General features: G+C 39.9%; 1 protein-coding gene, 1 non-coding gene and 1 pseudogene across 5 annotated transcripts in view; all 3 read right to left on the bottom strand.

Annotated features, from left to right (window-relative positions):
- ZC4H2 (zinc finger C4H2-type containing) overlaps window positions 1-16,060 on the bottom strand; it is a 34,630-nt gene extending 18,570 nt beyond the window's left edge. Inside the window, exon 1 of one of the 4 annotated variants that reach the window (XM_066357470.1) lies at window positions 15,879-16,060. In XM_066357470.1, the coding sequence (XP_066213567.1) occupies window positions 15,879-15,931 (53 nt within the window). In that variant the 5' untranslated portion in view covers window positions 15,932-16,060. Of the gene's footprint in view, window positions 1-6,105; window positions 6,240-15,878 lie in introns of those variants that run through there. The other 3 variants (XM_066357468.1, XM_066357469.1, XM_066357467.1) reach the window with 3 other exon arrangements.
- Window positions 16,061-17,080: 1,020 nt separating this feature from the next.
- On the bottom strand, window positions 17,081-17,156 carry TRNAS-GGA (transfer RNA serine (anticodon GGA)). The gene has a single exon. It is a non-coding gene; the product is annotated as a tRNA-Ser (tRNA).
- An 8,309-nt stretch (window positions 17,157-25,465) lies between these two features.
- On the bottom strand, window positions 25,466-25,762 carry LOC136386367 (transcription factor BTF3 pseudogene; annotated as a pseudogene).
- Between the last annotated feature and the right edge of the window lie 1,089 nt (window positions 25,763-26,851).

Genomic DNA, 26,851 nt, shown 5'->3' with positions numbered 1-26,851 from the left:
GGCAGAGGCCATGGAGCCGTACTCAGCGCCTGGGCCAACTTTGCTCCACTGGAGCCTTGGCTGCAGGAGGGGAACAGAGAGTTAGAAAGTAGAGGGAGAAGGGTGGAGAAACAGATGGGCACTCCTCCTGTGTGCCCTGGCCGGGAATTGAACCTGGGATTTCCACACAGCAGGCCGAAGCTCTAACACTGAGCCAACCAGCCAGGGACCCCGTGACTATTTTGTAACTACCAATTTGTACTTCTTAATCCCTTCACCCTTTTTAACCCAGCTCCCCAACCCATTTCCCATCTGTCAACTATCAATTTGTTTTCTGTATCTATAAGTTTGTTTCTTTTGTTTGTTCATTTATTTTGTTTTCAAATTACATATACTATATGTGAAATTATATCATATTTGTCTTTCTCTATCTGACTTATTTTATTTAGCATAATGCTCTCTAGGAACATCCATATTGTCCCAAATATAAGGTTTCATTCACTTTTATTAGTGAGTAATATTAATTATAATAATGTACCAAATATTCTTTATCCATTGGTCTATCAATGGGCTTTTAGGTTGTTTCCATATTTGGCTACTGTAAATAATGCTGCAATAAATATAGGGGTATATATGTCTTTGTGAACTAGTGTTTTCGATTTCTTCAAATAAATACCCAGCAGTAGAATTGCTGGGTCATATGATAGTTCTCTTTTTAACTGTTTTGAGGAATCTCCATGCTGTTTTCCATAGTGGCTGCACACCAATTTACAATCCCACCAACAACAGTGCATGAAGGTCCCCTTCTTTACACATCCTCACCAACACTTGTTTGTTAGTTTATTAATGATAGCCATTTTGACAGGTGTGAAGTAGTTTTACTTAATGATTACAATTTGCAGTTTCCTGATTATTAGTGATGGTGAACATCTTTTCATATGTCCATTGGCCATCAATATGTCCTCTCTGGAGAAATGTCTATTCAGTTCCTATGCATTTTTAACCTGACTTTTTGGGGGTCTTAAGTTGTAAGATTTCCTTATACATTTTGGATATTAACCCCTTATCAGATGGATCATTGGTGAGCATCTTCTCCCACTAAGTAGGCTATCTTTTTGTTCTGATGGTTTCCTTCAGTCTGCAAAAACTTTTTAGTTTGATGTAGTCACATTTTTTCACTTTTTCTTTTGTTTCCCTTGCCGAGGAGAAGTATACAAAGGAATACTGCTAGAAGCAATGTCAAAGAGCTTTTAATGCCTATGTTTTCTTGTAGAAATTTTATGGTTTTAGGTCTTACATTTAAGTTTTATTACATTTGAGGGGGGTTTTTTTATATGTTGTAAGAAAGTTTTCTAGTTTCATTTTTTTTTTTCCATGTACCTCTTAAGTTTTCCCTTGGCTATTCATTCAAGAGACTGTATACCATTACCTCCTTTGTCTCACATTAATTGACCATGTGGATGTGGGTTGATTTCTGGGCTATTTATTCTGTTCTATTAATCTGTGCATGTCTTTCTGATTATATGCTGTTTTGTTTACTGTACCCTTGTAGGATTGTTTGATATAAGTTATTGTGATACCTTCTACTTTGTTCTTCTTTCTCAAGATTGTTTTTTCTATTTGAGGACTTTTTTTATTCTATATATTTTTTAATTTTTTATTTTAATTTTATTTAAAAATTAAAATTTTATTTAAAAATGGGGTAACATTGATCAATAAGAGTACATAAGTTTCAGGTAAATATTTCTATAGCATTTGAACTGTTGATTGTGTTGTGTTTTACAATTTCCTTTCTTGTGCTACTTTGAGTTGCCTTTGTTCTTTCTTTCTTTTTTTTTGTATTTTTCTGAAGTGAGAAGCAGGGAGGCAGAGAGACAGTCTCCTGCCTGTGCCTGACCTGGATCCACTCAGCAAGCCCACTAGGGGGTTATGCTTCGCCCATCTGGGGCATTGCTCTGTTGCAACCAGAGCCATTCTAGCACCTGAGGTGGAGGCCATGGAGCCATCCTCAGCACCCAGGCCAATTTTGCTCCAATGTAGCCTTGGCTGCTGGAGGGGAAGAGAGAGATAGAGAGAAAGAAGAGGAGGAAGGGTGGAGAAGCAGATGGGCACTTCTCCTGTGTGCCCTGGCCAGGAATCAAGCCCAGGACTTCCACATGCTGGACTGACAATCTACCACTAAGCCAACCAGCCAGGATCTGTTCTTTTTTTTCTAGTTCTTTAATATGTAATGTTAGGTTGTTTCCTTGCGATCTTGTTTCTTGATATAAGCCTGTAATGATATAAACTTCTCTCTTATTACTGCTTTCTTTGCACCCCAGAAGTTTTGATATGTCGTGTTGTCATATATTTTAAGATTATTTGTCCTAGTTATGTGAAAAATGTCATTGGCATTTTGATAGGCATTGCATTGAATCTGTAGATTGTTTTTGTGTTGTATGGACATTTTAATAATGTTAATACTTCCTATTCATGAGCACAGTATATTCTTCCATTTATTTGTGTTTTCAGTTTATTCTGGGACCTGTCATCCTTGTCTTCTTTCTGATTTCATTTTAAAAATGGAATGTCTATCCTATGCCTGTTGTACCATTATACTTAGGAAGCATGTAATTTTTCTGGTTTCACAATTGGAAAGAAATTTTGCCTGTGAATGAGTCATTCCTCAAATCTCACCCCAATCTAATTAGATGATACTAAGATGAGACTTTGAACTGAACACATGATGAAATGGTTAAGATTTTGGGGGCTTTTGAGTGGTGAATGAATTTTGTATGTGAAGACATGCATGGGTGGGGAATAGGGTGGAATGTTATGGAATGCACTGTGTTCCCTTAAAATATATATGTCCAAACCCTAATCTTCAACATGACTATATTTAAAATGAGGACATTTAGAAAGGTATAAAGATAAAATGAGTTATCTTAGTTGGATCCTGTATGATAATATTGGTATACTTATAAGAAAGGGAGAGATGTGGTATACTTAGAATTCACATCTCTCCCTTTCTTATATCTCCACATTAGAAAAGAAGAAAAGCCATGCGAGGACAAAGGATAAAGGGAGCCTCTACAAGATAGGAATATCCTTTTCCAGAAAACAAAATTACTTGCACCAATAACATGGACTTCTAGTCTCCAAGATTATGAGAAAATAAATGTCTGTTGTTAAAGCCACATGAGGTATTTCATTTGGCACCCTAATTTTACACACATACACAAACACAGTATAAAGCAGCATTATGTTAACATTCAGGATTCCTTACCTCTAAGTATGGCTATCCACCATATTTTATTTGTTCACTCTTCCAAGTATAGACTCTCACTTCGTTTTAATTTCTCCCCTTCACAAACAACACTTCAAAGTATATCCTTGTCTCTTTCTGAGTAAATTTAGGGAGATGTATCCCAAGAATGGAAATTCTGGGACACAGATAATGTATATTTTTATTTCATTTAAGTAGTGCCAATTTGCTCTGCAGGATGGCTACACTCCTACCAATAGTGCATGTGGGCTCCTGTATCTGTGTTTGTACTGAGAAAAGCAGAAGCAATGGAGAAGCTTGGGGGATCCACCCAATTGGACACCTGTGACAGAATGCACCCTGAGCTCATCTCATTTGTATCTAAGAAAACCTCTGCCCAATTCACTTAGTAGCTCTACCCCACCACCATCAAGCTCTGATTAAGAGCTTTACCTCATGACTGCAACTCCAGCCCCAGTGCCCTATCTTTGATCTCTGGGGGTTAAATAAGAATTTTATCTAAAGATTTGTATTTTTGTGAGTATTTGCAGTAAAGTCAAACATGGAACAATGCTAGGCACTGACAGCAGTCAAGTGATTATATGCAGTAAGTTGTTCCAAGGACTCCCAGATGAATGTAGGTAGGACCTGAGCACATGCAAATCTCTAGGCTGGGAAGACCTTCAAAGGCATCTACTGTACCTTCCACAACTTATGTGTAAGTGCCTTCTACAACATCACTGCCAAGTGTTCAGTTAGGCCTTCTTGGAACAATTTAGTCATGGACCTCTCACTAGTTTCTTAGACAATTTATTCCATCTATAGGTAGCTCAGCAATTTGAAAATCCTAGGGTCACATAGAACACAAATGCCTCCTGTTTCCCAAATTAATTCATCCCTCTTCAACAGTAATAGGAACACAGCTTTTCATCTGGGCCTGGAATAAGAACTATATTTCTCTATCAACTTTGCAGCTATTTGTAGCCATGTGACAATGTTTTGGCCAATGGAATGAAAACACATGTGGTATGTGCAACTGGTAGGCTGTGACTCTAAAGGGAAGAAGAATGCCATTTATTCCCCTTTGCCTTCTTCCTACCGCTTAATATGTTGTTACATAACATTGTGCCATTTTGAACCATGTAGTTGCAGGCTGTACATGGTGAAGTGACAAGATAAAAAGAGCCTGAGTCTCTAGCACTGAGTAACCACACAAATCATGAGAAGCTTTTTCCAGACTGATAATGTGAGAAAAAATTATCTTCTTTGTGTTTTAAACATTGTGATTTTAGCATCTAGTTGAATTAGCTTTACTAGTAACCTGGCTAATTGGTTATTGTATCAAATTGAATTTAAGATGCCACTAAACATAAGATACACATTATTTTATGCACTACTAGGAAAATATGCTACCAATTATATTATGACAAAATGTTTTCTTATTTAACTGTCAACTTAATACTTGTTAAAAGAGCTCTTGTGGACTTGAGACACTATTTTTACTTTATTTGTAGTCTGATTAATTCCTCTTCCAAAATAACTTTTCATTTCAAGGGAGAAAATCATGATGACATCTTTTTGAATATATTTGAAATGACAATTAAACTAAACACATACAGTAACAATCATGCACCTAAGTCAGTTAAAAGGATGGTGATATAAATAGCCCTGGCCAAGTTTGCATGTGTTTATGCATTGACAAAAATACAATTACCCCTAGGCCAACAGTGGTAGAAATGTAGCATTGTATTTAAGATACATCATTACTTTATAATTATAAAATATAAGATATGTGTGTCTTAAATGTTGAAATCTGATAGTTTAAAACCAAATTATGGGTATAATCTTGACTCCCACTTCTGGTCAAGACAAAGTAACAGGGAGGAGACATACCCTCTCAAACCAATAACTGAAACAAAACAAATACAAAAAACACCAGATAAAATATATGAAACAGTAATACTTGAGTCATTGGACATTTGGCCAGTAAAGTCAGTGATTTCTGAAAGATGAAAAAACTTAAATCAACCCAACAATAACCCTATCTTTCTGCCTAGAGAAACTTTTATTTGCAGGGCAGGGACAGGAAACTCAGATCCTGGTAGCCTACCTCAACTGAGGAAATGGAGCTATGAGACTGGGGAAGCCAAGGCATCTGGAGTTTGCTGGAACAAGTCTCAGAGAGGGAGAGCTGTGGAGAAAGATGCTAAAAGCTTCAGAGGATCCTGCACAAATAGTTAAGTATTGATCAACATATGTGTATAAGGAAATGACCTAAGCCAAGGAAAGAACCATCTAAAAGGATTAGAGGGAACAGTGCTCAGAGCCTATGCAGGGCTAACAGTGACTGTTCTAAACAGCCAAGGTGGAAACACTTCACCATTCACAAATCAATAAAGTACAAAGAAAAAGTTTTGTATTACAACTAAAGAAAATGAGTCCTACACTAAATGCTGCTATGATCCCATTAGGTTGAAAAGCAAGACTCAGAAGGATAGAATGAATTCCAAGTGTTTTAATGACATGCCAGAAGAAAGCTCAAGATACTTAAAAGAATTAAAAAATATGAAGAATCAATAAAGTGAAATTCAGTGTTTGACATCCAATCAAACCAGGTCAGGTATGCAATTAAGCAGGAAAAATGCAACTCACAACCTGAAAAATAATGCAAGTGGTCAAGAGATGACATGATTAATAGAATTAAAAGCCAAGGACACTATTAGTAATTATGAATTCATTTCATATGTTCACAAAGCTTGAGGAAATACTGGCCACATCAAGTAGAGACATGGGAAAGATGAAAAAGACCCATACAGCCTCTGTCAAAAGAGCAGGTTTCTTAAGCAGTTCACCTTGAAGACTTTTTTTATATAGCTCATTACCAAATGCCAACACCTCTCCATTCCTCTTCTGTGGTCATCACTGTTTGCCTTGAACTGCCCATCCCTAGGTCCCAGAGGTCTCAGTTATCCTTTGATTTGCTGTTGAGTGAGCACTCAGGCCAGATGACAGAGGAGCCTGCTGAAGCTGCTACAGCAATGACAGGAGGAAGGGAGGGAGGAAGGAAGGAAGGAAGGAAGGAAGGAAGGAAGGGAGGAAGGAAGGAAGGAAGAGGGAAGGAGGAAAGGAAAGGAAAGGAAAGGAAAGGAAAGGAAAGGAAAGGAAAGGAAAGGAAAGGAAAGGAAAGGAAAGGAAAGGAAAGGAAAGGAAAGGAAAGGAAAGGAAAGGAAGGGGAGGGGAGGGGAGGGGAGAGGAGGGGAGGGGACAAGAGGGAAAGGGAGGGGAGGGAAGGGAAAGGAAGGGAAGGGAAGGGAAGGGAAGGGAAGGGAAGGGAAGGGAAGGGAAGGGAAGGGAAGGAGGAAAAAAGGAAGTAAACACATGTCAATATAAAACTTTATCATAAGGTAAAATAACTTGAGTGTTATAGTAAATCTCCCTGTAGGGCTCCAAAGAGGTAATGATTCATTTGGACTGTTGAATTTGAGGTCTTAAACAAGAAGTGGTGTTTGTTCTGGGTCTTTCTTGAAGAACGAGTAGGATTTCACAGCAGTGGAATGATGGAAGGGTGTTAAAGAATGAAGAATCAGCATTGGCAAAGGCCTGAAAGAATGGAAATTTGTGAAACAGAAAATTCCATGTGGACAAAGGATAGGGTATGTAGAGGTCCTGAATAGAAACGTAATGGTTCAGGAACATAGAATAAGACAGAATTCAGTGCCCTGAGGCAAAAGCCACAGTGGCATCACTGACAGAAAGTACTGAATGCAATATGGTGCTGAATGCAGCAAAGAAGGGATAGAATTAGCAATTCTGATTAATCAATAGGTGGGGATATTTGAGCTACTTTACCTGCTCTAAGGAAGTTCCCCTTCCTGACTTTCTCATTCTCTTCTCTGTTTCCTGGCCTCCTCATTCTTGTCCATGCTTCTATTTGTGTGGTATCAATATATACCCTTAAGGACTGGGGTCAGGGCTGTCTCATAAAACTTGTATAGAGAATTGTAAGGTGGTCTCCCCTAGGTCCCTCAGAGCACTCCATGTGGTCTCTGAATAGTCAGAGTGTCCACGACATGGGTAACTGAAAATTAGTAGCAGCAGATAAGATTGGAAAGGTTCATCTGGAATAGACTTATGGGGGAGATAGGTATGAATACCATGGCAACAATTATAGGCAAATGGCTGTTCAACAGACATATAGCAAGAAATGATCTACAGTGAGAAATGAATTTTACATTGTGACCCAATACACACATACACAGATAAAAAACAGAAACAAGTGTCCACTAAGAATACCTACCATTTCCTATGCAATGTTTGCTGATATTTTCTATCCTGTTCTTTTATTTTTATATTAAATTTATTTGGATGTTGTTGCTTAATAAAACCATATAGGTTTCAAGTGTACATTTCTATATCTGTATATTGTTTTGTGTGTCCATCAACCAAAGTCAAATCATCTTCTGTCACCATATATTTGGCCCTCTTTACCCTTTACTAACCCCACCTCCATTCCCTCTGGTAATCACCATACTGTTGTCTGTGTCTATGAATTTCAGTTTTATATCCCACATGTTAGTGATGGTTCTTAGCTTTTTCTGAGTGATTATTTCACTTAGCATAATAATCTCAAGGTCTATCCATGTTGTTGCAAATGGCAGTATTTCATCTTTTTTTATGGCTAAGTATAGTAATATTTCATTGTATCTACCACATATTCTTTATCCAGTCTTCTACTGAAGGACACTTGGGTTGTGTCCACATCTTGGTCACCATAAATAATGCTGCAATGAACATAAGGGTGCATATATCTTTGCAAATAAATGTTTTTTGAGTTTTTCAGGTAGATACCCAGAAGAAGAATTGCTGAATCATATCATAACTCTATTCTTTTTTGTTTGTTTGTTTTTTGAGGAATCACAAAATACCCTTTTCACAAATGCTACTAGCAATTAATTCATAGTAATGGTTCATGACCTGTGTTTTGAAAAGTACTGTTATATACAATGGGAAGTCAGTGAATGTGTTTGGGGAATAATATAACAGCAATGTTTTAGGAAAGTTGCTCTCACAACAGTGTGGATGGCATGGAATATGGTGAGAGGGAGAATGGAAAACAAAAAAATAATTCTATTGGTGGAAATGTATACATTACAAATATCCAGGACAGTTATGATGAAGTCCTAAAATGGGGCAGTGGGTATGAAGGTGGAGAGTGGAGAAGGAATTTGAGTCATATGTTGAAGGTAGAAACAGTAGGACTTGCTAAGCGACCAAGAGGTGAGTTATAAAAAATAAAGGGTAATCAACATTGATATCCAGGTTTCAATCTGAAGGAACTGTGCAGAGAATGATAGCATTAAATCAGAGGTTGAGGTAGAGGAGATGGATTGGGGCAAGGAGAGAGAAACTCTGAAGGGTTAGCCAATTTGAGCTGTGTCTGTGGAACAAGGTAGACAAACCCAAAAGGCTGTGAGATGCGTTTTCTGAAGCTTGGAAGGAAGGGAGTAGAGATTAGGGACCTGGGGCATAATATCTGAAGCCATGAGAGTAGAAGAGGTCACCCAAGAGAATGTGTAGAGAGAAAAAGAGAGCATTCAGGACAGAAATTTATAGTTAAGAGGATCTACTTAAGTCCTGGCTGGGTAGCTCAGTTGGTGAGAGCATTGTCCTGCTACATCAAGGTTGTGGGTTCAATCCCTGGTCACGGAACATATAAGAACCAATCAGCTTGACCAGGCGGTGGCGCAGTGGATAAAGCATTGGACTGGGATGCCGAGGACCCAGGTTCGAGACCCCGAGGCTGCCAGTTTGAGCACGGGCTCATCTGGCTTGAGCAAAATAAAAAAATGCTCACCAGCTTAGACCCAAGGTCGCTGGCTCAAGCAAAAAAAAAAAAGTTACTTGGTCTGCTGAAGGCCCACAGTCAAGGCACATATGAGAAAGCAAACAATGAACTAAGCTGTCGCAATGAAAAACTGATGATTGATGCTTCTCCTCTCTCTCCGTTCCTGTCTGTCTGTCCCTCTCTATCCCTCTCTCTGGCTCTCTCTCTCTATCCCTGTAAAGAAAAAAAAATTAAATAAATAAAAATTAAAATTAAAAAAAAAGAATCAATCAATGCATGCATAAAAAAGTGGAACAACAAATCAATGTTTCTCTCTCTCAAATCAATCAGTTAATAAAACTTTAAAAATGCTATAAAGAAGAGAATCTACTTAACACCACAGTATTAATTTCCAAAATGAGTTTTTCCTCTCTTAAGTGAGGGGAGCTTGGCCTGACCTGTGGTGGTGCAGTGGATAAAGCGTCGACCTGGAAATGCTGAGGTCACCGGTTCGAAACCCTGGGCTTGCCTGGTCAAGGCACATATGGGAGTTGATGCTTCCAGCTCCTCCCCCCTTCTCTCTCTCTCTATCTCTCTCTCCTCTCTATCACTCTCTGTCTCTCTCTCTCTCTCCTCTCTAAAAATGAATAAATAAAAAAAATAATTAAAAAAAAGTGAGGGGAGCTTGTTGTGTATGGATGTATGTGCATAGGGACATGGGTGTGTACAGTGTGTGTGTATGGACGGCACGTGCATGTTAAAGATATATTAGTATGAATTTGGGGAGCTAGTGAAGGGCTCTGGTCTATCTAGTGGTAGCTACACTTACATTCTCTGATTCATGGCTTCTTCTTTCTTTTCATTTCCCCCTTTTTTGTTCCATTCTTCTTTTCCCCTTTCCATATCCATATGCTCCTTTATTACCACTTGAAATCTTAAGGAATGGATAGGCAAAATATACCACTGTGGAATTTTAGGGATAAGGTCTGGAGCATAGTGTTGGAATGTGGTTGGGATTGGGAGAAAAGACAGGGCAAAGCATGTGGTCAGTCAGGAGTAGGGAATGGTCTGTGGTAGGAGAATCCATTCCTGAGACATTTCCCACTTCAAATTCTACCATTGGTGGATGTGAGAATTGTATATGAATGTGTATATTTCAGGGACTGTGCTTGGGGGTGTGTTTGGCTCGAGGTTTGACTTAGATACTTAGGTGATACTGTCATCATCCCAGCTACTAATGCCCCAAAACAATATTACTATTATTTTTTAGCAGAAATAGGTGGCTCTGTTTATACCTTTAAGGGATTTAGCAGTAGAGCAGTTGAAAAACTGTGAATAATGGTTAATCAGATTATCAGCACTTCTTGCCTGACCTGTGGTGGTGCAGTGGATAAAGCGTCGACCTGGAAATGCTGAGGTCGCTGGTTCGAAACCCTGGGCTTGCCTGGTCAAGGCACATATGGGAGTTGATGCTTCCTGCTCCTCCCCCCTTCTCTCTCTATCTCTCTCCTTTCTCTCTCTCTCTCCTTTCTAAAATGAATAAATAAAAATTTAAAAAAAAAGATTATCAGCACTTCTTGAAAAGCATATGCCATGTGAATAGGATATATTCTTTCTTTCTTTTATGTGTTTCTATAGATAAGTTACTTGACTTTTCTGAGCCTCAGTATATTTATCTATAAAATGAGAATTCCTACCACAGATTTCCATAAGAAAAATTAAGTAGAGCTTTGAAGTTAGTAAGTGGCCAACAAGTATTAGTTCCTTTCTCCAGTTCCTTCTACCTTTCCTTTGCTTTCTTTCCACCTCCTATGAATGTTTACCTGTCCATATGTGGACATCAAATTCCTATATGTAGTACTTTCCTCATTTCAAATTCTTAAATCAAGTGATATTTACCTTTGTATTACTGTAAAATTGTCAAAATCAGGATAATGTAAATCACTTTCAGTGCATACACATCTAGAATTTTTATGTCTTCTTGGTGGATTGACCCTTTCTCATTATGTAATGTCTGATTTTGTCTCTGAGTATTTTCTACGCCCTGAAATCAGCTTTGCTGCTCCTGCTTTCTTTTAATTAATGTTCACATGACATCTTTTTCTATCCTTATTTACTCTCAACTTACTTGATTATTATATTTGAAGTAAATTAATTATAGATAGCATATAGGTGAATCATGTATTTTTAAAACTCCACTGTCTTATAATTGGTGTATTTAGACCATTTATAGCCAATATAATTATCAATATGTTAAATATAATTCTTTTTTGTTGTTGTTACCTGCTTGTTCTGTTTTTAATTTTTCTTTCTTCTTTGTTCTGCTTTCCTGTGGATGACTTAAACATTTTTTTAATCAAATCCCACTTTGGTTTCTCTATGCTTTTTAGTGCATCTCTCTGTATAGCTTTTTTAGTATTTTCTGTCAGTATTACATTATATATACAAAATTTATTATAGTCTTCCGACATCATTATTTTAGCAGTTTAAGTGAAATATAAAAAGCTTATCTCCCTTTTACATCCCTTTACACTCCCATTTATAATATAAATGTCCTAAGTATCTCCTCCACACACATTGAGAACATGAAACTGATATATTTTGATATAATCATCAAACATAATTCAAACAACTTGGAGGAAAAGACATTCCATTGCATTTACTCATGTTTTCACCTACTGTGTTCTTTCATCCAAGGTTCCTTCTCTTATTGTTTCTTTTCTGTTTTAAGAATTTACTTTAGTCATTGTTATTGGGTAAACCTCTTACTGATAAAGCCTTTGTTTCCTTTCCTCTAAGAATGTTTTAATTATCTCCATTTTTGAAAGATATTATCACTGGACATAAGTTTCTAGGTTGATGATTGATTCTTTTTCTTCAGCACATGAAAAATGTCATGTCACTTCTGGCTGGGCTTCATCAGTTTCTGATGAAAAACCTGCCAATATATATATTATAATATATATCTACTGGAAAGTTCTGTCCATTTCTATCACAACAAGTTTTGACACGTAAGCACATGTTTATTTGGCGCATGTGTGACTCTCTATTTTTATAACTTAATGTATACATACTGATGTAGGAAATTAACTAAAACAAAGTTTAGAAAAGAGGCCGGCGATGTTCAATAGGAAGAACATCATACTGCATCATGATAATGCCAGGCCACATGCTGCTTTGGGGACTCGTCAAAAAATTGCAGAACTAGGCTGGGAAATTCTGTCACATCCACCATTTTCCCCAAACTTAGCACCCTCCGACTATCACTTGTTTTTGTCCTTACAAAATTTTTTGAAGGGCAAAATATTCAAAAATGAAGAAGATATCAAACAAGCACTGGTTCAATTTTTCCCATCAAAAGATAAAACATTTTTCAAAAATGGGATATACAAATTGCCTCACACTGGTAAGAAATCATTAATAATAATGGCAATTATATTATTTAATAAAGTTTATTGACGACAAGAAAAATTTGTATTTTGTTTTATTCCAAAAACAGACAGAACTTTCCGGTAGACCATATATATATAAATTTTTTTTTTCTTTCCACTGAAGGTATAGGTAAGGTGCTGATTCTCTTTGGCTACTTTCTAGATATTTTCTCTCCTTTTGTTTTGTTGACTATGATGTGTCTTGGTGTGAATTTCTTTGGCTTAATCCTGATAGTGTTTGCTTAGCTTCTTGAATCTGGAGGTTTATGTCGTTTGCTCAATTTGGGGAGTTTTTAATCCACTATTTGTTCAAGTACTTTTCCAGTCCTGTCCTCTTTCTTCTCTCTTTCTGAGATTCTTTTGACATAAATGTAACTATTAGCATGAATGTAAACAGATCCACAGGTCTGGAGGCTCCATTTTCTTCTTCCTTCTTTCTCTTCCTCGTCCTCCTTTTTATTCTTTTTAAATCTAATTTCCATCTTGTTTGGTTTGGATGTTTTTTTGTTGTTGTTGTTGTTTTCTATTTAGGTTGTCTGATTCTTTTCTCTGTCTCACCCATCTTTCTGTTGAGCAAGATTTTAGACAATGGAATACTACTCAGCCATAAGAAAAGATAAAATAATGCCATGTGTTGTCACATGAATGGACTTTTAGAATATCATGCTAAGTGAAATAGTTAGATGGGAAAAGAACCATAAGATTTAACTGATATGTAGGATATAAAACTGAAAGCAATAAATGAACAAACAAGAAAAACAAACAAAACAAACAGATAACAGTATGGTAGTTACCAGAGGGAAGAGAGGTAGGGGAGAGTAAAGGATAAAGGGGGTCAAATATATAGTGGTAGAAGAAGATTTGACTTTGGGTGATAGGTGCACAATGAAATATACAGATCATATATCATAGAAATGTACACTTGAAATGTAGATAATCTTATTCACAAATATCACCTCAATAAATGTAATAGAAAAAAAGATTTTTAGAGGTTTTTTTAATTCATTTTTAGAGAGGAGAAAGAGACAGAGAGGGAGAGAGAGGAGAGAGAGACAGAGAGAGAGAAGGGGGGAGGAGCTGGAAGCATCAACTCCCATATGTGCCTTGACCAGGCAAGCCCAGGGTTCGAACCGGCGACCTCAGCATTTCCAGGTTGACACTTTATCCACTGCGCCACCACAGGACAGGCAGATTTTTAGAGTTTTTAAAGGCTTTTTGGCTATTGTATATCTTCAGTTCTCAAAATGCCATATGATTCTTATGTTTTATAGTTCTTTATTGAGGCTTTGTACTTATATCATGAGATATTTCTCTTTTTTCATTTGTTTCAACTGTATTACAATTTCTCACGGGAGCTTTATTAATGATGGCTGCTTTAAAATCCTTGCCAAATAATTCTAACATCTGTGTCATCTCAATGCTGGCATGTTTATTTTCTCTTATCATTTAAGTTGATAACTTTGGTATGGCAAGTGATCTTTTTTTATTACATTTGAACACTCTATGTCTCTTTTAAATATTCTGTTTTTGTAGTCCTCCTCTTACTTTGCCCTTTTGCAGGGAAGGGAGTCAGTACAAGTCTAGGATCTCCACTGGGTCTCTGGTTGACATCCAGGTTGGAAAGGGGTTTCTTGTTCCTGCTTGTTGTGGATGGGAATCCAGCCCTTTCTCTAGGCCTCTAACAATCCCATCACACGTAGTAGTGGTAGGGATGCCTGGTTTCAAACTGCTGAGGGTAGAAGTCACATACCCTATTTGATCTTCACTGGGAGAGATCACATTTCCTTGCTCCCAACTGTTCTTCCTCTTGGCGTTGGCCGGGGGCTTCTTTCAAGTCCAGTAAAAGTTTAGGCTCTCCACTTTACTTGCATACCTAAACATCTTATTGGCTACATTGTTATGACTGCTGGCCTTCCCCTCTGCCACCACCAAGTTATTTTACTCCTTATCTCCTGATGCTTTTTCTGAAAAAATTGAAACATGTACCTTCTTTCCACCTTTTTAAGGGATAAAGTGGGAATGCCAGAGCCTTTGCATGCAGGTCGTCTGGGTTCCTGTAAAAATCTGGTATTTCCAAGCTGTTTGGCTCTGGCAAAGTTACTTAAATTTTCTGAGCCTCTATTTCCCCAGCTGTAAAGGAGGTGTAGTGAGCTCTCAGGTCTCTTGCTAAAATGAGCTATATATAGTAGGTCAAAGGGCTTGGCACACCAGGGGTTCAATAAATAATAGTTCCCTTCTTTTTACTCCCTTGAAGAAATGAAGATACAACCCTCCAAAAGACAAAAACAAAACAAAACACAAAACATCAGGGTGCATCCCCACTTACCACCATAAAGTGTGAGTCTTACACCTGACATTCTCTCCTCTTTTCTCTTTCTCTCTAGGTTCCTGGACAACACTACGTGGAGACAGCTGGACACACGCCAACCTCAAAATGAGGGCGGAAACTGGGGCAGGGGGTGGGAGGTGCTCTGGCAAAGGAGAGCAGGTGAAGGAAGCTTGGTGCCGGCCCAGGAGGTTCACAAGCCAGCCACTGTTGTGTTCTGAGCAAAGCCAACATCATCTCCTCGCCAAAGTCACTCTCAGAGGGAAGGAGGGGTCAGGGACCCAGGCAATTCCCACTTGGCCTGCCTGCACTTCACCTCTGGTGCCTCAGAACAGTTGTGATCTTACCAACTGATGCGGGACCTCCTACCCAGTCTCCATCGCTCCCATCCCCCTTCCAGAGCACGGGATAGGAGGGAAAGAAAGTGGTGAATGAGTGAAAGCAAATAACACACGCACGAGCTCCCGCCATCCTCCGGATCCCACCCTGCTGGGATTCCTCAGCAACCCCACTCAGCAGTCTCTGGCAGCCGCCAGCAGCCCCAGTGCACTACACTGTGCTCTCAAGACGGGTACTTGAGCTCCAGGTCCTAAAGTTGAAAGGGAGGCTGAAAAAATTCTGTATATCTAAAGAACAAGGAGCCAAATACACCTTGGAGCCAACAAACACTGAAATAAAAATGGATCCAATAATGTTATCCCCCAACTACCACTCCAAGAAAAATAAAACTGTTGGGATCAACACCCCCACCTCTCCCTGCCGTGGCTTTTCAGCCACATCTGGCGAGGTGTCTCCTGTTTCTCTCTCTCTCTCTCTCTCTCTCTCTCTCTCTCTCTCTCTCTCTCTCTATATATATATATATATATATATATATATATATATATATATATATATATATTCTCTCTAGCCTCCTTTCCATCCTTGAAATTCGTGGTGTATGAACTCCTTTCCCACTCCCCTCAGCAAGTAGCCCAACAATAGATACTTTACAAGGTAACTCAGCCTTCTCTCTCAGCAAGGGATTGGAGGGGGGTGGCTTCGAGGGGGCCTGGGGCGCTGCAACGTTTCACTTACCTGATCTCTTTAATGCTTTCCAATTTGCACATTATTTCTTGTTCATCTGCCATGCTTTTCACTTTCAATTTCACGTCCCGAGAAATGTACAAACACACAAATCCAGGGATACAATAGACACAATGTAACCACCTCCTCCCGGCATAGGGCTATGAGTCTGTGCGGTAGGGACTCGAAGAAGGCCTGGGAGCTGTAGTCGCAGCTCCAGGACCAGCCAGGCAGCCCGGGAGGCTGCAGGACTACAAATCCCAGAAGCCAAGCAAGACACGCCTGTTTCTCTTCCTGCAGCTGCACTTTAAGTCAATTTGTCACAGATAATTATGTCAAAGGTTATGAAGAGTGCAAAGGAATGGTGCTATTTGTCTGTCCGGTGCGCGGTGGGTTGGGGTGGGGGGAATACCCCAGAAGACAGCTGGAAAGATGAGAGAAAAAAACTCCTCCCGGGGCCCTCACGCCTACTCACCCAGGAAAGGTTACCAGGAGTTGCTAATTAGTGAACCCTCCAGGGGAATTCGCGTTGAGTTGTGTTCAGGCTGCTGCCTAGGAATAAGCAGCTTTGGCATTCAGATGGAGATAAGGTGGGGTGGAGTAAAGGCCAGAGAGAATAGGGAGTGGCAACTAAAGCTGGGTGTTGGAGGGGTGACTTTGTTTCTTCTGGCCCTACCTCCATTTGACAGTTACTAAGCTCAGACTTCCACACACCTGGTGGACACACTACCGCTGAGCTAACTGGCCAGGGCCCCATTCTTTCATTTTATTCTTAAAGAAGTTATTATTTCAACTCCCATTTTACAGATAAAGAATCTCAGGTGCAGATAGGTAAAATAAATGTACACAAAGCCACTTAATAAATGGCAAAGCCAGAATCCTACCCATATTTAATTTTATGTTTCTAAGGTTTTTTTTTTTTGGGGGGGGGGTATTTTTCTGAAGTTGGAAACGGGGAGGCAGTCAGACAGACTCCAGCATGCACGCAACCGGGATCCACCCGGCACGCCCACCAGGGGGCGATGCTCTGCCCATCTGGGGGTCGCTCTGTTGCAACCAGAGCCATTTTAGCACCTGAGGCAGAGGCCACAGAGCCATCCTCAGCGCCCAGGCCAACCTTGTTCCAATGGAGTCTTGGCTGCGGGAGGGGAAGAGAGAGACAGAGAGGAAGGAGAGGGGGAGGGGTGGAGAAGCAGATGGGCGCTTCTCCTGTGTGCCCTGGCTGGGAATCGAACCCAGGACTCCTGCACTCCAGGCCGACGCTCTACCACTGAGCCAACTGGCCAGGGCCGGTATTTTTTTTACTAAAAAGGGGATCTCTACCCTGTCCGGTTAGCTCAGTGGATGGAGTGTCGGCCCAGCGTGCAGACATCCGAGGTTCAATCCCTGGCCAGGACACATATGAGAAGCAACCATCTAATTCTCTTTCTCTCCCTCTCCCTCTTCTCTCTCTCATCCCCTCTAGCAGCCAGGGCTTGATTGGTTTGAGTGTTGGCCCAGGGCACTGAGGATAGCTCGCTTGATCTGAGCATGGCCCCAGATGGAGGTTGCCAGGTGGAATCCAGTTGGGGTGCATGTGGGAGTCTGTCTCTTGACCTCCCCTCCTCTCACTTAAAAAAGGGGGGGGGTTTGTATCAGGGTTTTAAAATATTAGTGTTTCCATTTTAAAAAATTAACTGAAATTTTTATGTTGTCAGTTATAGAAACACAATTTCAATTTTTTGCATAATTCACCATTAAATAACAAATATTTATTGAGTATTTACTATATCCTAGACACTATATTAACCCATTATGTGAATTAATTAGTTTGATTCTCATGAGAGCTTTATGAATTAGGCATTACTGCTATTCTCATTTTTAGCTGCAGAAACAGAGTCAGGGAGAGTTGATATAACTAGCCCAAGATCACCTACTTAATAAAGTAGCATTGCTAGGATAAAACCTGGACAACCTGGCTGGAGAGCTCTGCAATACTCTATAGCAGTGGTAGTCAACCTGGTCCCTACCGCCCACTAATGGGCATTCCAGCTTTCATGGTGGGCGGTAGCAGAGCAACCAAAGTATAAATAAAAAAATAGATTTAACTACAGTAAGTTGTTTCATAAAGATTTATTCTGCCAAACTTAGCGAAAATCTGACGTAAAGTACTTGGTAAGTAATTATTATTATATGCTTTAACTTGCTGTAACTCTGCTTTATAAATTTTATAAAGTAAAGTTACTTCCCTACTTTATAAATCACCATTACTGTGGAACTGGTGGGCGGTTAGAAAATTTTAATACTAACAGAGATACAAAAGTGGGTGGTAGGTATAAAAAGGTTGACTACCCCTGCTCTATATAAATAAGTTAAATGTAACTGTAGTTTTTTAGAACTGTGTTGTTCAAATCAGCATATTCTTCAGTAGCAAAACAAATTTCCCTTTATATTAGTCAACTTGAAGAAAATTTGCACTCTGTACTGCAGAGTTTTTACATCTACCTTGATCTTTTCTCAGCTAAGCCAAAGTGCTTTTTACAAACATTGCTAATTTTAATTCTCACTGTTATTCCATGGCAGATATTATTATCCTTCTATTTTGGTTGAGGAATAGGAAGCTCCAAGTTGCTGAGCCTGGATTTAAGTCTAACTCTAATGCCCATTGTGTTACAGTTTGCTCCTCTTTGCTCAATCTTTTCTTAGCTCAGTTTTTCTGATCTGATTCCTGGCACAGTGGTCTGTGAAACATTCAGCTGAATTTAGTGAGGCCCTGGGACAGGGAGAGATCTGAGACCTAGCCCTGTTATTTATATGGGGTGTGAAGCAATGAAGGTATTCTCCCAGAATTCAGCTTATGGTCTTTGTCTGATGTTCAGACTAGGGGTAGTACAAAAATGTGGCAATCCTACAGATCAGGGACACAAATTGAGATCTACATATGGACATCAAGGATCTGGGGGTTTTGTGGAGGCTGAAGAATTTCCTGTTACAGGGCATAAAATATGCCATTTTGAGAGGCTTGTAGTGATATTATGGGTCTTTGGTGGAGTCCAGTCACAGGTGGCCCTAGAGCTGTAAAAAGCCATTGATAAATTAAGTACATTAGATTAATTGCAATCTTTCAGTATCCTGCTTTTAAAAATTTACTCAAGTGTTCATGCAAGGTATACTTCATTGGCAGTTACAGAAATTAACTCAAGTAAAACAGAGGTTATTGTAAAGAGGTAGTAAAGAATCTTGTGGAACCCAATTAGAGGAACTCGGTCATGCTTCAGGGAATTGGAAACCTTTTCTATCTTTGGCCCTTACTCTTTCTTGGACTGTATAATCTTTTACCATTTCTCTCTAAATATGTTCAACAATCCTACTTTTTGAAGACCTGCTTCCTCTTTTTATTTATCATGGTCAATCATCAATTAATCATAGCCAATTATGGCTATAAAAAATGGAAGTTTCAGTCCTCCAATCTATATTACTGTATCAGGAGTAAATAGAAAATACAATTACAGCTCCTTAAAACAAATAAGGTTTGTTTTTTTTCTCCTTTAACAACTCTAGATGTAGGAGGTAATGGTGTTCATAGAATAATTCAATGGTGGCAGAGCCAATATTTCAGTGACCTTCCTCACATGGTTGCAAGATGATTGATTGAACTCCATCCATCATAGCCATGATCATAACAGAATAAAAAGAAGAATGAGATATAGGGAAGTATTAACTGTTTTGTCCCATTTTCCAAGAAAGCAAAACATTCCAGAAATTCTTACCAAAATCTCCCTTACATTTCATTAGCCAAAACTAAGTGTTATAGCTACCTCTAGCTACAAAGTGGGCAGGCAAAGTGAGCTAGGCACATTGTTGTCCTAAATGAATATCAGTTCTGTTAGCAAGAAAGAATATGAAAATGGATACTATATTGGTATCTAACGGTCTCTAAGAATTTGCTAGCTCAGCTCCCTGCAGCAAACAACCCAGCCTCTGTTTAGCCTAATAAATCATTACCCAATCCAGGGAAAAGAGGGAACATAATGTGAAATGCTACCTTATTGGGACTGTGGCTAGGATAGCTTCTCTAAGAAGGAATGTAGAAGGGTCTTTACAGAAGGTAGACTTCTGAGAGGATGCCACTGATCCCTGCTTCTCTTCTTCTCTTCTCTTCTCTCCTTCCCTCTCACACTGCTCCCATAGTTTCACTTACCTCCTCATAAAAGATATATGGACAAATAAAGAACCTCCTTTTTATTTTTTTTCCATTGACGAGAGGGAGGAAGGGAGAGAGAAAGAGAGGGGAAAGGGAGAAAAGGGAAGGGAGAGAGAGAGAAGCATCATCTTGTTTCACTTAATTGCTCCATCTAGTTGTGTACTCATTGATTGTTTCTCACATGTGCCCTGATGGGGGTTAGGGGTGTCAAACCCATGAACCCTGGCACAATGCTTTATCTACTGAGCCACCTGGTCAAGGTCATGAACCCCCTTTTATTTTATTTTTTTTTCTTTCCTGCATTTTTCTGAAGTTGGAAACGGGGAGGCAGTCAGACAGACTCCAGCATGAGCCCAACCTGGATCCACCCAGCATGCCCACCAGGGGGCTATGCCCTGCCCATCTGGGGTGTTGCTCTATTGCAACCAGAGCCATTCTAGCGCCTGAGGAAGAGGCCACAGAGCCATCCTCAGCGCCCGGACCAACCCTGCTCCAATGGAGCCTTGGCTGCGGGAGGGGAGAAGAGAGACAGAGAGGAAGGAGAGGGGGAGGGGTGGAGAAGCAGATGGGCGCCTCTCCTGTGTGCCCTGGCCGGGAATCGAATCTGGGACCTTCTGCACGGCAGGCCAATGCTCTACCACTGAGCCAACCGGCCAGGGCATGAACCCCTTTTAAACGGATCATTTTTCTTGCAAAGAACTTAAGTTAATACTTAGTAAATTTGTGTTTTTAATATATATATTTATAAATAAATGAATTAGTGTTCCTTGTTAACTGCTTTCCCAATACTTATTCCCCCTTGTTTTCTTGCTAACAGAACCCTAAATTTGTTTTGGGAAGCAATGTTACTAAACTCACGCAAGATACTCACTTTCCAGCTTCCTTAAAATCAAGGTGGCCATGCACAGTTTTGACCAATAACAGTAAAGGAGAAATGGTTTCAGGGAGCTCTCAGGAAAGCTTTTGCTTTCCTAACAAAGGGATCAGATGTAGCTGGTGCTGCTTTCTTGCCCCAGAGAAAAGGTCCATCTGAAATAATGAGCTCCCCCCTCGTCCAACCAGCTATACTTAAGGGTTATGACTAAGTTGTAATAATATGACACCTCTTGTTGCAACCTTATAGATGGTGGGGTGGAGGAACAGGATAAGGGGAACAGAGTTCTTAGAGATTTTCTGGGTATATAATCCCATGGGTACTTGATATAATAAAGTTAAAAGATAAATAGTACTGGAGGTACGAAGAAATTTTGTTGCTAGAATATCCAAGAATACCCAATTCTGCATTACTTTTCTTCTCAACTGTTCCCTGAGAGAAGAACAATAAAAATGGTAAACAGAGCACTATATTTTTATTAGTTATACCTGGGCTCAATATATCCAAGATGGAATTCTGGAAAACCTCATTTGAAGTACATGGCATATACTTGATGCCTAAGAGAAGCTGCTACCTCCCCAACTCAGCGTTAATAAATATATTACCAACATTTTATCACCTGCAGGGCACAGGAATCTTAGGTGAAGAGAAAGGACTTTGGTAATCTGAGCAGAATAAAAGGAGGAACAGCCAAGAACAAGGCCATACCCTGCTGCCTGGTCTTTAGTCTGGTAAACCCATTTGTCTGCTCACCAGTAAATGTGATCCAGACAATGTCTTTCCATCTGATCTATGAGTTTGGTGTTCCATCCTGTTTAGGAAGAGGGAAGAAAAGAACAGGAAAAGGTGCAGGAACCATCTGTTAGAGATTTTTCTCATGTGAGTAAAGGAACTGGGAACACTTCTCTCTTACCTCTTTGGTCTCAGCTGCACAGCAAACCAAAAATGTACCCACTATTTTATTTTTTATCTCTGATTATGTTTATCTACAATTGTTAAACTTTGTTTAATAAGTACAATGTGGTAGCATAGTCTAGGTAGTGCAATATTAGATCAGCAATAGATCTTCCAGTTGAACAATATGAAAACCCTTTTAGATTTTTATGCAAAGATAAAGATCCCATACAGAAACCAGCTTCTTTTGTAGAAGTTAAAGGCAAACAGGATCTTCTCTCCAATATCTTAAGTTTCTTTATCTTGATCAGAGGAGGTATTGCCCAGATGCCTAGGTGAAGTATGGTTTCCTTCAGAAGCTACAGATTTGGCTCTACTGCAGTGGGATTGTAACACTTTTAAAAGTTTTGTGGTTGGATTCACATAACTTCAAGTCTCCCCTGGGTCTTACATTTCTCAAGTTTCAGTCTCACACTCAAAGTGCAGGACTAAGTGCTTATGACAATCCCAAGCAAATATAATGTTCCCATATCACTGTTAGCAGCCCTATTGTTTGGGGAACAAGGTTAGAGGGTGAACAGAAAAAAAGAGCCAAAATCTGGTTTTCAACTTTATATGCATGCCTGTCAATTTGGATTAATAGTGCACTGTCTATAATTTATTAAATAAAAATCAACTGAAAAATTGTCAAGAGATCAAGTGAGCTTCCATATTTATTTTCTAAAAGCCTGTAGAATCTCAAATATTTATTAGATCTGTGCTGCTACTATCAGCACTTACCAAACATAGATTCATGGCAGTATTGATTTCCATTGGCTTTTGAATTTCCCAGGCTTTGGTTATAAATTGCAACACATATTTTTTTCTACTATCTAATTTTTTTCCTGTCACAGCAAGATGTAACCTGTCTTGGAGAACTATACCATTATTCAGGTCCAAGTGAGAAACAAAGTAGCTTGGTGGGTGTGAGAGAGCAGGATACTCTCCTGCCAATCAATGCTTAAAAGTATGTGCACTTGGGCCTGACCTGTGGTGGCGCAGTGGATAAAGCGTCAACCTGGAAACGCTGAGGTTACTGGTTCAAAACACTGGGCTTGCCTGGTCAAGGCACATATGGGAGTTGATGCTTCCTGCTCCTCCACCCTTCTCTCTCTCTCTCTCTCTCCCCTCTCTATAATGAATAAATAAAATCTTAAAAAAGTATGTGCACTACATTTTTTTTTTCTATCTACAGGGTCCTTTCCTTGCTGGCCATAAAGGAGAAATTTCCTTTCTCCATGTGGGACTCTGCCTTCTAATCTAGCTTCACTAGAAGTGCAGCTATCTTTTCAGTTTACCTTTACCACAGTATCTCCTATTTCAGGACAGACTCTTTTCCTCTTATAAGTAGCTGTAACTGTGATTACTAAATATATGAGGATATATAAACTATTTCTTCATGTAGAGTCATGGGAAAACGTGGTCGTGCTGTGGGTTACTTAAAACCTAAGTGAAGTTCCCTAATGGCACTTTTTTTTCCAAGTTCAAATCCAAATACCGTTCTCTGGCTAGCCACAAGGCACAGGAATCTGAATTAATGCCAGTATTTATAGGGAAATAGGGAGAGGAAAGGAGGGAGGGTGAGAAGGGAGAAAAGGAAGGAAGAGTGGGGAAGGGAGAGAAGAGTTGAGAAATATTGTAGATAGAGAGAGAGATAAATACATGGAAAGAGAGAGTGAAAGAGAGAAGCATAGCACTCCCAGAATTGTTGTAAGATAGGCTCTGGCTCTCTTACAATATCCACAACAGAGATGGGAGGAATAGGATAGGAAAGGTCATGCATGGGCATGGGACTCTTTTGTAGACAATGATTTCACCTGCTATTAAATTTGACCCAAACACAGTCATATCTTCTGACCTATGTCAACTGATGATCATTGGAACCAATTCAATGCCAACAGGAATCCCTAATTTGGGGAGTGGTGAAGAAGAAAACGTTTTTCACTGAATATATACCATGAACTTTCATATTTTCTAAACTTTTGAATATACATTTACTTTGCATGAAATATTATTATCCCTTTCTGGAAAACTCTTACTCATCTGTCAATTCCCAGAGTAATGCCAAAGTCTTCTACGTCTTTTTTTTAAAAAATTTATTTAAGAAAGACATCTTCATGACCCACAAGGTGCCATCCTCTGTGCCTCCACAGAGCACTGTTTTTTTTTTTTTTTTTTTTTTTTGTTGTTGTTGTTTTGAATTTTTCTGAAGCTAGAAACGGGGAGAGACAGTCAGACAGACTCCCGTATGAGCCCGACCGGGATTCACCCGGCACGCCCACCAGGGGGCGACGCTCTGCCCACCAGGGGGTTGCTCTGCCGCAACCAGAGCCACTCTAGCGCCTGGGGGGCAGAGGCCAAGGAGCCATCCCCAGCGCCCGGGCCATCTTTGCTCCAATGGAACCTCGGCTGTGGGAGGGGAAGAGAGAGACAAAGAGGAAGGAGAAGGGGAGGGGTGGAGAAGCAAATGGGCGCTTCTCCTGTGTGCCCTGGCCGGGAATCGAACCCGGGACTTCTACACACCAGGCCAACGCTCTGCCACTGAGCCAACCAGCCAGGGCCACAGAGCACTGTTTTTTTTTGTTTGTTTGTTTTGTTTTTTGTATTTTTCTGAAGCTGGAAATGGGGAGAGACAGTCAGACAGACTCCCGCATGCGCCCGATCAGGATCCACCCCGCACGCCCACCAGGGGCAACGCTCTGCCCACCAGGGGGCGATGCTCTGCCCCTCCAGGGCATTGCTCTGCCGTGACCAGAGCCACTCTAGCGCCTGGGGCAGAGGCCAAGGAGCCATCCCCAGCGCCCGGGCCATCTTTGCTCCAATGGAGCCTTGGCTGCGGGAGGGGAAGAGAGAGACAGAGAGGAAGGAGGGGGGGTGCAGAAGCAAATGGGCGCTTCTCCTATGTGCCCTGGCCGGGAATCGAACCCGGCTCCCCTGCACGCCAGGCCGATGCTCTACCGCTGAGCCAACCGGCCAGGGCCCAGAGCACTGTTTTTGAAGAACTTAACTGAGCTATGAAAGTAAAGGTGAATAAGAAGAAACTATTTTCCTCTCTTACACTTCTTAGAGTGTCTTTTTGGGGGACATAGTAGGCCCTCATCTTTCATTAAATTTTTAAATGTAGATAAATCTCTCCAGAGACTAGAAGAGTTCAGTATCCAGTTTTATAATGTTGTCATGTTTCCAATGTTACGAGCCATATTTCCCTTTGAAATGTAAAGATACATCTCCAGAGTTAATGTGGGAGCCCATCTCCAGGTGTAACTATTTGTCTTTCAGGAAGATTCAAGGTGTTTTTTTGCAGAGAAACAGAAGAATTTCATTATTTATTTATTAATTAATTTATTTATTTTCAGTAGGCAAATAACTTTACTAATCTTTGTTTCAACATTCATTCCCAGGCTTCTTCAGCTTAATTAGCTGCAAAGAATGATTTGTGTATAAGCAAAAACTAAAAAGAGCTGCAGTGTCCAAGGGGCTCAAGTTTAAAAATATTAGAGATCTAGATTTTATCAGATCCATAAACAAAATTTGAAAAAGCAGTCATAATATAAAATAGCAGCTCCCAGTAACTTTTTCAAGTTTATCTTCTTTAGAAGTTGACTCCATTCAGTTTGCTTCTTTCTTGGAAGACTCATCAAAATTCTCCATAAGATCTGGAACTTCATCATCATCCTCTTCCTCTCCATTAGCAAGTGGTGCTCTTCCATCCACAGATGGTTTGGGCAGAGCTTCAGCTTGTTTCCTTAAACTGGTTAGACTGTCTGCACCAAGCTGGTTTGAGATGCTGGGTAGCGTTTCTGTCAGCTGCTCTGTCTCAGCGTGGCGGTGATGGGGAAAGTGCTGCCAGAGATGCCTGAACGTCAGGGTGTTAAAGTGGATCACTGTTCCTTGGGCTGTGAACATATTTACTTCTTCAATACCAGAGAAATTGTTTACCCCCAACTTCTTTTAGGACTGCAGGTTTGTTTTGTTTTTTTTTTTTTAATCACCTGCTGTGTTTGAAGTGTGGCAAGTTTCTCTTGATTCATGATAGTTTCTTTACTCTTGTTGGAGAGGAAATAGGGCCTTATAGGGGACCACGGTTGGCAATCAGGGGGTCTTGGGCAGACCAGCGGAGAATAAGTACACACACACACACACATGCATGCATGCGCGTGCGCGCACACAGGGATGCAAGATAGCAACTAGACAGGGTTTTAGCCTTTTGGAAGAAGTTAATTAACTAAAAAAAATAGCCACCTCAATTCCCAAGTGAACGTTGAATTTGCTTTACTGTGTAAGTTGTGTGGAATTTGATCCTGACTTTGCAGTCTCTTGAGGATTCCTTATATGCATGTACTGCATTGTGCTTACTCCATAATAAATGTTTTATTTCGTTCCATATTGATGTGAATAAGACTCTCTTTGCTGACTGGAGTATTTATTTCACCAACATAGAAGCAGATAGGCTGATGTGTGCAAAGGAGCTCATAGTTTATACTGAAACCCCAGGAAAAATGTTGAAAGAGTTTAAATGCAGCAGTGACACAATTCTGCATCTAGATAGATATATAGAAGAATTAAAGGTGACTAGCAATATTTAAATACTTATTTCTTTGTTTCACTGTAGACATAATACAAATCTGCTATAGAATATAATGAATTCAATCAATGTAGAGTATAGATTTTATATAACTACATGCAGACTTATAAGACCTAAGCAAATTCTGTTAGAAGTTTGTCCTTGTGAGACCTTGATGGTCCTTGAAAAGGATCAACACCAAGGAATTGTCTTCCTTTGAACCTGAAAGGTATGTCTGTATCATATGGAAGAAAAAGTATAACCTGTGTGAGAACTCTATTGAAGCTCACTGCCTTATTCATAGTTGTAATACATATTCCCTAGGTTCTGATCCTCCCTGTTGATTACAGTTTGTTGATTATTTCCATCTGGTATTTCTTTCTTTTTAAATTTATTCATTTTAGAGAGGTGGGAGGGAGAGAGAGTGTGAG

The sequence above is a fragment of the Saccopteryx leptura genome, chromosome X (genome assembly GCF_036850995.1).
Source record: "Saccopteryx leptura isolate mSacLep1 chromosome X, mSacLep1_pri_phased_curated, whole genome shotgun sequence".
NCBI lineage: Eukaryota > Metazoa > Chordata > Mammalia > Chiroptera > Emballonuridae > Saccopteryx > Saccopteryx leptura.
Note: the sequence above shows the minus strand (reverse complement) of the source record. Positions and strands in the feature narration are given on the sequence as shown.